General features: G+C 40.1%; 1 protein-coding gene across 1 annotated transcript in view; it reads left to right on the top strand.

The window, feature by feature from the left end:
• LOC113066147 (ephrin type-A receptor 3-like) overlaps positions 1-13,706 on the top strand; it is a 64,608-nt gene that overhangs the window by 25,862 nt on the left and 25,040 nt on the right. Inside the window, exons 4-7 of the mRNA XM_026237838.1 lie at positions 3,632-3,787; positions 3,899-4,252; positions 8,361-8,473; positions 12,274-12,436. Coding sequence (XP_026093623.1) covers positions 3,632-3,787; positions 3,899-4,252; positions 8,361-8,473; positions 12,274-12,436 — 786 coding nt within the window. The remainder of the gene's footprint in view (positions 1-3,631; positions 3,788-3,898; positions 4,253-8,360; positions 8,474-12,273; positions 12,437-13,706) is intronic.

Here is a 13,706-nt window from a genome sequence, read left to right as displayed (position 1 = left end):
AGGGGTGTGTTCAAAAAAATAGCAGTGTGGCATTCAATCACTGAGGTCATCAATTTTGTGAAGAAACAGGTGTGAATCAGGTGGCCCCTATTTAAGGATGAAGCCAACACTTGTTGAACATACATTTGAAAGCTGAGGAAAATGGGTCGTTCAAGACATTGTTCAGAAGAACAGCGTACTTTGATTAAAAAGTTGATTAGAGAGGGGAAAACCTATAAAGAGGTGCAAAAAATGATAGGCTGTTCAGCTAAAATGATCTCCAATGCCTTAAAATGGAGAGCAAAACCAGAGAGACGTGGAAGAAAACGGAAGACAACCATCAAAATGGATAGAAGAATAACCAGAATGGCAAAGGCTCAGCCAATGATCACCTCCAGGATGATCAAAGACAGTCTGGAGTTACCTGTAAGTACTGTGACAGTTAGAAGACGTCTGTGTGAAGCTAATCTATTTTCAAGAATCCCCCGCAAAGTCCCTCTGTTAAAAAAAAGGCATGTGCAGAAGAGGTTACAATTTGCCAAAGAACACATCAACTGGCCTAAAGAGAAATGGAGGAACATTTTGTGGACTGATGAGAGTAAAATTGTTCTTTTTGGGTCCAAGGGCCACAGGCAGTTTGTGAGACGACCCCCAAACTCTGAATTCAAGCCACAGTACACAGTGAAGACAGTGAAGCATGGAGGTGCAAGCATCATGATATGGGCATGTTTCTCCTACTATGGTGTTGGGCCTATTTATCGCATACCAGGGATCATGGATCAGTTTGCATATGTTAAAATACTTGAAGAGGTCATGTTGCCCTATGCTGAAGAGGACATGCCCTTGAAATGGTTGTTTCAACAAGACAATGACCCAAAACACACTAGTAAACGGGCAAAGTCTTGGTTCCAAACCAACAAAATTAATGTTATGGAGTGGCCAGCCCAATCTCCAGACCTTAATCCAATTGAGAACTTGTGGGGTGATATCAAAAATGCTGTTTCTGAAGCAAAACCAAGAAATGTGAATGAATTGTGGAATGTTGTTAAAGAATCATGGAGTGGAATAACAGCTGAGAGTTGCCACAAGTTGGTTGACTCCATGCCACACAGATGTCAAGCAGTTTTAAAAAACTGTGGTCATACAACTGAATATTAGTTTAGTGATTCACAGGATTGCTAAATCACAGGAAAAAAAAGATGTTTGTACAAAATAGTTTTGAGTTTGTACAGTCAAAGGTAGACACTGCTATTTTTTTGAACACACCCCTTTCAACTAATTGCCCAATTGCACAGCCTTAAGAGCGTGCATATCATGAATGCTGGGTCTTGTTTGTTTTCTGACAATCTACTGAACCTACTGGTAACTAGTTTGCCACGTAGCAATAAAAAATATACTAAAAACCTTGATTATTCTGGTTAGTCACATTGTACTGCTATTATTTTGAACAATACTGTACTCCTTTCGTACTGGTGTACAACAGAAAAACAGTTACTATGTAGAACATTGAGCTCTGGCATTTAAAAAACAAATAAATAGCTTTTTGTGTACGTGGTCATGCGGATTACATCATTTCCTTAAATAACAGGATAGCATGCCTAGATAACAAAATACTGTCAATGTGACTCTGAGAAAGGAATGAGTTTTTCCGTCCCGATTGCCTCTCGGCGGCTTGAAGTAAAAGCATTTAGAGCAAATTCTTGTTCCTTTAATCTCTCAGAAAGATCTCCTGCTGAGAGGGTCTTATCCTTACTAAAGCATTATCGGTTTCATGTTTTCTCACTTTATATGTGTGTATGTAGCTGTATGTGTGTGTGTGTGTGTGTGGTTTTGTCAGTTGGGTCTCTAAATTGAGATCGATGGAGAAATGTAATCATTTGTGTTGAAGAAAGCCTATCTGTGGTACATAGTTTTTAAGCTTCTGTGTTTACTGAAATTTCATTTTAGACCAAAAATGTAAAATATTAAAAGGCAAAACTAAACTGGACTGGTCAGAAAGAAAATAATGTTTTACATTATTTTTTTTGTTATGTCCCATTAAATGAAATCTGCTCATGTTTTGACCCATTTGACCTTTTCACGCTTCATACCAGCAATAAACTGCTGTTGAATGGTTGGTGGGGAACTGAAAGATGTTGATGAATTAATTAGGAGGGACAGCTGTCTTATTGATTATGAAACATTTCCGGCCATTGAGTAATGGTAATGTCAATGGCAATGGTGAGCGTCAATTAATGGATTGAGGTTGAGGATGTGAGTGTAAATTATAAAGCATCCAATGTAATTCATATTTTACTGCTATTTGGTATTCGTCTGGCTCGTGGATTGCACATTCTTATAATGAAAAAATACAGGAAATGGAAGCAGGAGATGTTGCAAGCCAGACATGAACTCCCTCCACGTTTGCCAACAGGCCACAACTCTGATGTGATGTAAATCTATTTTGCATGGTTTATTTAGAAGGGTTTTCATGTGCAGATTAATTACATTACATACATCATAGGTTGAGTCACTTAACATTGTTAAATTTACATGCAACACCTCTCAAAACTGCATCCACCTTTAACTGCTTCTCAAAGCTGCAGTCACTCTACACTCCATTAGCATGGTCCAAAGTTCAGTATTAGTCGCTTTGAAAAGCCTCTCCTGAAAAGGGAAATATGTTGGAGGCATTGTGCTGTGGCTGATAAGAACTGACATGTTTCGGATGTGTTTGCAGAAATATTGGGTTTACTTTTAGTTCAGGGGCAACATGGGAGCCTGGCACACGGTGTCCCTGAGGGGAAGTACACAAAATACACACACACACACACACACACACACACACCAATCAGAGTCGCTCAGCTCCAACTTAACCCTGGCCTCACACATACAGAAAACACAGCTGCCACGTGCCTCCAGTCAGGCTAATGCTGCAGCGGGATGTTAGTTATGAGTCGATGGAGAAGTTGACAAGAGCTGAGAGGAAATCTCCCTCAGATAACATCACAAAACTGCTCTTTTCACATTGCTGCTTTATTTTATTTTTTAATTTATAAATTAAAATAAATAGAAAATAATTTATAATCACTTACTGACTAATGGAAGTCAAGTGTAAGGATTCTTGCTTCTGATCAGTCGTTATGTAGTTTTACTTTAACCTTTTTTCACTCTCTTTTAGCCGTAGCACACAACATTTTGCGTTTGCTACTGTAGCTTTAAGAATTTCTATTTGCAAATTACCTTTTTGTTTTTATTAATAAACCGTGTGTGTGTGTTTTTATTTCCCTTTTCAGAAGAGTCTTTTCTAGATAGATAGATAGATAGATATTATTATATACAAAAATATCTATGCATTTGTGTAATTTTATTATAGTTGGTATAACATTTTCCCTCAAGAAATAATTCCATTGTAATTATATTTCTGAATTAAGATATATTTTATATAAAAATATATGCATATATATATATATATATATATATATATATATATATATATATATATATATATACAATTTAAGATTTAATTGAATAATTTCATAAAATTTACGATTTTAAATTTACGTATAATCTGTACTTTTTTATGTGATTTATAAATTGGGTCATTTATTATAATGCAAATATTTCTGAATATAAATAAATGAAATAACTGTATTTTTTTTCTTATTGATAGCATGTCGTTCAGGTTTCTACAAGGCCTCCGCTATGGATGCGTACTGCGTGAAGTGCCCCCCACACAGCTACTCTCACCAGGACAAGGCCTCAGAGTGTGTGTGTGAGAGAGGCTTCTACAGGGCCAAAGCAGACCCTCGCTCCATGGCATGCACGAGTAAGCAGGGTCTTTGTGGCATCCAGTTCATTATTGTGTTTATTTTATTGTCAAGATATTATTTGGATAAGTGCACAATTGATGTGCTTTACTTGTGTGTACGTCCATCAGGACCACCTTCGGCACCTGGCAATCCTATTTCCATGGTGAACGAGACTGCAGTCACTCTAGAATGGAGTCCTCCTCGTGAAAGTGGTGGACGTGGAGATGTCACCTACAGTGTCCACTGCAGGAAGTGCTCTGGAGAAGCAGGGGCTGGGGGAGACCGTGACAGGTGTGTACCCTGTGGCAGCGGTCCACATTTCAACCCCAGGCAGTTTGGCTTGATGCACCCCAGAGTTCTTGTCACAGAACTGCAGCCTCACAACAATTACACCTTCAGCATCGAAGCCCTTAACGGAGTGTCAGACCTCAGCCCCAGTCCACGTCAACTAGTGTCCGTCAACGTCACAACCAGCCAGACAGGTGAGATGTCACACGTCTACATTCTGTGTTTCCTCATTAAACGATTTTTCTGTTCATTAGTAGCCTCTGATTTTCGAAGCTTGTATTTGAAAGCTAATTTTATATATATATATATATATATATATATATATATATATATATATATATATATACATACATACATACATAAATATATATATATATATATATATATATATATATATATATATATATATTGGTATATTATTGGTATATAATATCAACAATATAATATATAATACAGAATATTAATGTAGTAATTTAAATATAAAGTAGTATTTTAATATATAAATAATTGCAAATGTAATCATAAATATAATTATGAATGAAGGGGTAGTGGTGGTTATGCATGAAGGACCTTGGCATCAAAAGCCTGAAAACATTTGTTCTAAATGTTATGAACATTTTACAAGGACATACAATATTTATTTCCTTTTTTGGGCCTTTTCATTTGATTCATACAAAATAAATGGCATGATACATGACGTAGGTATATTTTGTAACACTGTCAGAAGGGTCAGGGTTATGCTGTATTCAGTGTCTTTCAATAGCTTTAAATGTACTCAAGTACAGATTTTTCTGCTTGTGCTCTTAAATTCGCTGAAGCTATAGTCACAAATTTAGTCTCCTGTTTCCTGCTTTTGAATTTAACATCATTGCGCTTCAGTGGGCTCCTCTTCTACCCCGTCTGACCTTTAAACCTGCACTCTGAGCGCCTCGAAGCCTGTCATTGGTCGAGAGGAGGGACGAGCTCTCCTGATCCTGTGGTTAATGATTCAGCCCCTCGGAGAACAAGAGAATGAGCTAGACAGGCAGAAGCGAGAGGCAGCGTAATGAGAAGCCTGAGAGGAGAGTTACCCAGGATGCCCAAATCAACAGCCCTTCGCCCTTATGAGAGCTGACATGCCTGTAACCGTGGAGACGCCACTAATGGGCGGGGACTGATTGAGGTATACGTAACTCTGATTGGCCTGTATTTTGAGCGCTTGGCCTCTGGTCCCCACTGCTTGAAATATTCAAGATACAATCCACCGTGTGTGGAGAGGAGACTTCTGGGATGATATAATGCTTGTTTTGCATGTTTTGCGGATATTGACTGATGTTTCAGCGCACATCTTTCATCATCGACAGGTGTGTAAAAGATAGCCCGAATATTTAACAGATTATTTAGAAATGCAAATTGTTTGGGGGATATAAAGTGATGAATACATCAATTAAAGCTGACAGATTCACGACTTCATAGGAACTGAATGCAGAGTGTTTGTGATGAGTGAGCCGGTGGAGTGAAAGTGATGATGAGCGACACCTGCGCCACTCACTGGTCTCGAGTCCCACAGTGGAGCCCCAGAATGATAAAAGGAGGAGTGATGGCAGAGCAAGATGAGAGAGGATCAGGCCTGGTTCTGTTTGTGCACAACAGTCGTCCCTGAGGGGCTGTTGCGCTGTTTTGTTATTAAAGTTTTATTTAGAATGTTCGCCGGTTCTCGCCTCCTCCTTCCGTGACTACGAACTGTGTTACAGTGTTATAATGCTACATATATGAATATATAATGCAACTAAATTCTCGATTGAATTATCCAGCATCAGTTTCCAAAAAAAATATTAAGCAGTACAACAGTTTTTCGCATTGATGATATTAAGAAATGTTTCTTGAGCATCGAAGCATATGAAATCAAAAATCTAATCAATGATTTCTGAAGGATCATGTGACATGGATGTAGGGCTGCATGATATATCGAAATTATCGAAATATTGCACATGTAAATATCACAATATTCATATTGCAATGGTGTGCGATATCCGAATCGTTTTAATAATAGGCTACTTAAATCAAAACATTGCAAAAGGTCAAAATTTTAGTTCGACAGCGCATATAGCAGAAAATTGATTGACGTTGAAAAGAATTAAGTTAAATAAGTTGCAGAAAACCACTCTCAAACAGCTGAGAAAGAAATTGTATGTGTATCATTTTACTGGATCTGTGCAGTTGGATTTAAAGGGACAGTAGCCCCTAAATATGTGCTGCTGAATTTGTCACTAATGTTAATCAAACAACAAAAAGGCTATAACAAAGATTAATTTAAATCTAATTCATTAAATTCAATTCAGTGAACACAATGCAGTGTTATTTTACACTTACACTTATTAATTTTGTGTACCTTAATACTACTGTTTATTTAATCTATGCTTGTAAATTGTGTATTGCCCCCCCCCCCTTTCTTTTGACTGTTCACTTGCCTTTAATCATGTTTGAACTTTCTCAGACTATAGTTTTTGCTTTGGTTTATGAAAAAATAGTCAATGTATGGAAAGCGAAGTGACAATGTTATAAAATTAGTGTCATAAATTTTTGTTTTTGTATATTCAAATTGATGTTAAAATTTAAAAAAAAATTATGTACTGTTAAAACACCTCTGGTCACTTTCAGAAAGTGTAGGGATTCTTTCTTTTACGAGAAAGAATGTGAAACAAATTGGATACATAATTTTCATTTTAAATATTTTAAAATATAATTGAAATTGCTTTTTCACACTTTAAGCAATATCGTATGGCGATATTGTAAGTTATCTATCACTTTTTTTTTATATATATCACACAGCCCAACATGGAAGATTGGAGTAATGATGCAGAAATTTCAGCTTTGTCATCACAGGAATAAATAACATTTTAAAATATATTAAAATAGAAAAGCGTAATTTTAATTGTAGTAATATTTCGCAATATTGCTTTGTTGATAAAATAAATGCAGCCTTGGTGAACATAAGAAACTACTTTCAAAAACATGAAAAATTTTACTGACCCCAAATTTTTGTGCAAAAAAGGATCAGGTTCGATCAGTTTATTATCATTATTATTATTATTATTATTATTATTACTGACCATATTTATATTTAGATTGAGTTGTTCACATAAGCCCCTTTCACACTGCACGTCGGACCCGCAATATTCCCGTAACATTGCCTGGTCGCCTTCTGTGTGAAAGCAACCACGTCCCGGAATTGATTACCGAATCGAACCCGGGTCGGGGACATAGTAACATTGCGGTAATCGATCCGGAACGAGCGCTGTGTGAACAAAAGCCAGATCTAATTCCGTATCGAAGTGATGACGCACGTTATCGCGCGACTTTTTTACCGGCTGTTTTGAAGGAAGATCAACATTCGCGACGAAAACATATGTGCAAACTGTAATGAAGCAGAGATCAGTTAGTTCCTCACTTTCCGCGCTGACGCAGAGATCGTTTGCTTGCTTCAGTTAAAGTATAACGTGCCAAGCGTTGTCGACTCGTACATTACACGTCACACGCTGATGTCACGTGTCGTTACGGGATCTTCAAGGGTTGTGTGTGAAAGCACGCACATATACCGGGTCATCACTGGCAGTGTGAAAGTGCCAAATCTAGCGACCAGGGAACAATTCCAGGAACACTTTACCCCTGTATTTGCCGGAATGGCAGTGTGAAAGGGGCTATAATGGTCAGATCATATAGTCTGTATATAAATGCATAATGTTCCTGTTCCTAATGGTTTAACTCCCCTTCTACATCATTTCCTGTGTTTTGAGACACTTTCCTTTTCATAACTCTGAACTGAAGCATGTCTGTTCTTTATCTGCGAACCAAACACATGCTGAGATATCAGTGTAGCTGTTTGTTTATCACTTTAAGAGTGTTTGTGTGTGTACTGCAGTTAACGGTGTCACTGTGTCAGATCAGAGCACGCAGAGTTAAGACTCACACAGCTCATTAAAGATCGAAACCATAGCTCCTTCATTCATCACTAGCTGCCGGGGCCCAAACCGGGAGGCCCTCGTTTGTACTCTCAATCTGACACCATCATTAGCACCTCTGTCTCTCTCTCTCTCTCCCTCTTTCTGCTCAGGGCGGCTCGTGAACTGCTATTGCACGAATGAAAGGGCTGAGGTGCAGTATGTAGTATGGGGTGAAAATGACTCGCAGAATAATTTATCACTCCCAAAAAAGACACGACGCGCTCTGTCAGCCGTCTCATACTCTTTAATTAGAAGTGTAATTAATCCTCCTTTTTTACATGGAAATCAATCTCAATTCATCTCTCTCTCTTTTTTTCAGTGAGCGTCATCTTAAAGGAAAGGAAGGGCACCGACAGTGTAACGCTGGCATGGCAGGGTCCAGAACCTGCCGATGGGACCATGGTGGAATATGAAGTCACCTATTATGAAAAGGTTAAACACTTTGGTCTTTTCTTCAGTGTACACTGATCATCCTGACCTTTTGGCCCTATGTCCAGTAGTCCTTCTTGAACTGATTGGGCATATGGCAGCTCACTTTTATCACACCCTGGGGAGAGGCTGTAATGTTAACACAAACATGCTTCATTCGGTCCCAGTTAATATCCATGGATCTCCTGTCTGCCAAAAACCTTTGAGGTTGTCAAATTTTAGACTTGATGACATTATTCTCCTGAGCAAAATTACAGAGGATTTGTTCAGACAGGAAGCAAAAATAAAATTTTTACTTCATCCAGCTCAAACCGATTTAGTTTTTATAGGCTAAACAACCCCCAAAAATACATGAAATCTGATATATTTGCACATCCACATGTGATTATGTTTGAAATCCCATTAAAACCTTGTCCATATGTGGTTTGAAATCTGATTAAAATAAGATTCTCATTCCATATGATCAAATCTGAGTTCAAGTAGTTTTTCTGATGTCTTCATTTGAGACACGTCAAGTATGAAATGTCATATAAAGAGTGCAATATTGTTGGGAATTGGGTCTGAATACTAAATGTGTTGTACTACATAATAAGACAGTTTTTTTCTTTTTCTGCAGTAGCATGTCATCTACTTACTTTATGGCATGTAACTGATAAATATATATACAATTTATATTGTTATATTAAATATATGAAATATATATTGAAATGGTACTTAAAATACTTGGAAAATTTGTTATTCTAAATTTTTCTGCCCTAACCGGCAGATATTCATTTATATAACAATATATATATATATATATATATATATATATATATATATATATATATATATATATATATATATATATATATATATATATATATATATATATATTGTGACGAGTCAACTGCCTCCTCCCTGATTATCACCGGCACCCCGTCCTAAATCGCCGCCCTTCACCAGGCTCCCGACTGGAGTGGGTGTGTGAGAGGAGGGGCGCTGGACGAGTCAGGGCTGGCGGCGTGTGATGGGGCACACCTGAAGGAAGTGGAGCCTCATTACCGCCGCTGTTTAAAAGCCCAACGCGCCTCTCCTCAGGGGACCGGTCTCTTCCCCGTGCATGCACACTGGTGTCCTCGTGGGTCCAGGAAGGGTGCGTTGAGGGACTCCCGCGCCACCAAGACGTGAGCTGCCGGATGGGAACCGCACCCGTATACACGGCCGACGGGCCAGGATGCCGGGCCGTCCATCCCCTACCAGCGCCGCGGCCAACGAGAGAGACGCGGCCGCTAGGAGAAGCCGCCGCCCCTCGCGCCCCGGACCAAGGAGGGGAGCGCGTGCGGCCGCCGGACTCCGCCCCTTGCCTGGACCCTTCTTTGATGAACACTGCCCGACCTACACAAATCCCGCAGCACGACGAGGACACCAGATTCCCTGTTATTTTGGACACTTTCCCCCTTTGGCCACTTTTATTCCCTTTGTTTTATGATTTCTGTTAATAAAAGCCTCTCCGAGGCCTGACGCCACGCCCACTGTGTCTGTCTTGTGCTCCTCCCGTGACACTGGTGGAGAATGCGGGCAAGGCGGAGCCTAGACAGCGCAGTTGGGAAACGTCTGGTGACGTCACTCCCTCTCGCTTGCAAACGTTCGTGAGAACCCAGACTGGGACGGAGGAAAACTGGGGACAGCCTCCCAGCCACACAAGGGGTAAGTGACTTTTCCATTGTCATTTTACCCTGTGGTTGGTTGAGGCTGTCACTAAAACCCGGTTTCTCTGTCCCGGTTCTGGTGCGCTGCGAGAGGGAGGACCGCCCGGAGAGGAAGCCCCGCCCACTCCGACCGTTTGGAGCCTGGTTGAGGATGGTAGCACTCCCGTGTGGGCGGCGCCCTGATGACGGGGATGTCGCTTGGGAGGGGGAATGTGACGAGTCAACTGCCTCCTCCCTGATTATCACCGGCACCCCGTCCTAAATCGCCGCCCTTCACCAGGCTCCCGACTGGAGTGGGTGTGTGAGAGGAGGGGCGCTGGACGAGTCAGGGCTGGCGGCGTGTGATGGGGCACACCTGAAGGAAGTGGAGCCTCATTACCGCCGCTGTTTAAAAGCCCAACGCGCCTCTCCTCAGGAGACCGGTCTCTTCCCTGTGCATGCACACTGGTGTCCTCGTGGGTCCAGGAAGGGTGCGTTGAGGGACTCCCGCGCCACCAAGACGTGAGCTGCCGGACCCGCGATCCGGATGGGAACCGCACCCGTATACACGGCCGACGGGCCAGGATGCCGGGCCGTCCATCCCCTACCAGCGCCGCGGCCAACGAGAGAGACGCGGCCGCTAGGAGAAGCCGCCGCCCCTCGCGCCCCGGACCAAGGAGGGGAGCGCGTGCGGCCGCCGGACTCCGCCCCTTGCCTGGACCCTTCCTTGATGAACACTGCCCGACCTACACAAATCCCGCAGCACAACGAGGACACCAGATTCCCTGTTATTTTGGACACTTTCCCTCTTTTGGCCACTTTTATTCCCTTTGTTTTATGATTTCTGTTAATAAAAGCCTCTCCGAGGCCTGACGCCACGCCCACTGTGTCTGTCTTGTGCTCCTCCCGTGACAATATATATATATATATATAAAATACGTTTTACGTCCAGATTCTAAAATGTCAGATTCTAAGTTTTTGTCACCATTATGGCCTATAACATATAAATATGTATTAGCATTCCAATATAATATTAAAAGTATATTACAGTTCTATTATCTTCATATAATATACTATTGTGTTGATAAAAATTATAATTTAATAATTTTAAAAATAATAAAAATACAATTTTAAATCCGTAATAATAAAAATTTAAAAATAGCAGAAATGAGCGTGCACAATTAAAAATATCTCCAATATCACTGATCTGATATTGTACTGATGTATCGTGCATATCTAGTGTGAACTACTATCTACAGTGACATTTCTATACACAAGGTAAGTGATTTCGAGCAGATATTTGTTGCGATCCCTCCCATACCACTGTACTTGGCAGTATGGCATAAAGACAGGGTGATGGGTAATTATTATGATTTATTCAGGTGATTATGGGCTATGTGGCTTTTCGATGGAGCGCACAGATGGACAGGCTTGGCTGCCACTGTGTCCACGATCCGTTTGATGCCGCCTGTTTGGCCCATCTTGGATTTAATAGCACCACAGGAAATATGACTATCCCTCTCTTGCAGGGCGTGCCGTTCCTGTCTGGAACGTTAGATGTCCTTAAACGAGCTGCCATGTGCCTTTTTTGCGAAGGGCTTACATGAAGGAAGATGAATGGATATCGATAAGCTGTGAAATATTAACATGAACACACTATATGGAATTCTCCTTAGTACTGGACAGTGAGAATTGGACAATGAGGCGACAGCTCCTAGTCGACTGGATTGATGTCATTTATCTGGATAAATACCAGTTACTGGAAGCTGAAAAGCTGTTAGGCCCTTAAAAAACAATGCCGAAATCTGCAGTTTCTTTTCAGTTCAATCCGTCTATGTGAAAAGCATTGTGATAGCCATTAGCAGGAGGTGCTTGAATGAGCACTAAATTCCATCTGAGCTAATCATTATTGGCAGTTAATGTATTTGAATCCAGGCTGCATGTATTGTTCTTGTTCTTTGTTTATTTCTGTGAATGTGAGCTGATATATTATGGATGATTCAACAAAGTTCATGCAGCCTACTGGGGTTTGCAGGACAGGAAGGGATTCATGGATTATTGTAAGTGTTCAAGGCATCTGTCTTCATTGAAAGGAGCCTTGTTCACTTATTATTCTATTCTTTCTTACTATAGAACCAGCAGGATCAGAACTACACTGTGCTGAAGACCAAATCCAACAGTATGACTGTGGATGGACTCAAGCCAGGGACCACATACATCTTCAGGATTCGAGCCCGGACGGATGGAGGCTATGGGAACTACAGGGGAGAGATTGAGTTGGAGACAAGCCATGAAGGTGAGTGGAAAACCATCCTTCATACACCTTTATAAATCAACCAGAAATGTTGTACCTGTTTAAGATCTCTTGCTTTCAACAGTGAAGTGAAGCCCTTCTGAACTTCTGATGATTAGCCAAAATGTTTTTTCCAGTCTCAGAGAAAATGGACAGAACTGTTCCTGGATGCTGATTTTTCAATATCAACCATGCCAAAGTCCACAATATAATTTCTGTACACAAAACACTTGTTCATCCTGTCACTGCACATCTGAAATTATTAAGAATTTAATAAGCTCATAAAATGACTATTAAATTGTAAGGAAGCCTGTGATTGTACCGTAATTAAGGGGGTTTTAAGCACATTGCTTTGTGTTGTAGAAACCCATTTACAGTGTCCTTGATTATGTAGATCCCTCTGTAATTTCTGACTGTGTATGTCCCACAAAACCCTTAATTTCTCACTCACAGCACAATATCTTCAAATTTTTAAGGACATGTGTTTCAGCCAAACTGTAACCTGTGTCACAAGTATGTATTTCTCCATCACACGCCACTGATTTAATTTTCGATCCACTGTGTGCATTGAAAAGACTGTGAAATACACGTTCAGTTAGTCCCCTGAGGTAGACGAGGCTCCTCACGCGCTGCAGTTTGCTCTCTTGCTGCGGTGTTTGAAGTCTGATCATGTAGATTTTCTGTCAGTGTTCCTCTGAAGTGTGAGCAGCTTCAGCCGAGAGTAGGCAGATGCCCCGCTGTGTTTGTCTCATAGTTTGTGTACCATATGGTACACTCCACCATTCTGTGCACATAATAAGAGTGATGCTTTCTTAAATCTTCCATTCCCTGTTTCTCGACTAAGATATTAGTCATGATTATTTTTGTTTGTGATAACACTCATGAATAGTTACCTTGGTTTTCATAAAGTGACTTTAACAGTTTCTAATTGTGTTTACAGTGTGCTACTATATTTTAAATAGCATTGTTATTTGGTTAAGGATGTAGAGTGGTAGATATAAATGTATTAATTTTAAGATTGCATGGCATATTTGTACTTTAAAAAAAAAAAGTAAAGAAGATGATTAATTAAAAAAAAGTAAGCATTAAAAAATAGTAAAAAAAAATATTGTATAATAGTTAATAGTTATAAAAATTAATGGCGACATGCACATAAAATATGCACTCTCCCATATACATGTAAATAAATTTTAACCTAAAATTAGCATTATAATTAGAACTTTTATGCATAAACCACTGATTGAACTACTGTGTAGAGCCATATGTTTACTAT

Source organism: Carassius auratus, chromosome 49 (assembly GCF_003368295.1).
Source record: "Carassius auratus strain Wakin chromosome 49, ASM336829v1, whole genome shotgun sequence".
NCBI lineage: Eukaryota > Metazoa > Chordata > Actinopteri > Cypriniformes > Cyprinidae > Carassius > Carassius auratus.
This window is presented reverse-complemented; position numbering and strand designations above follow the sequence as displayed.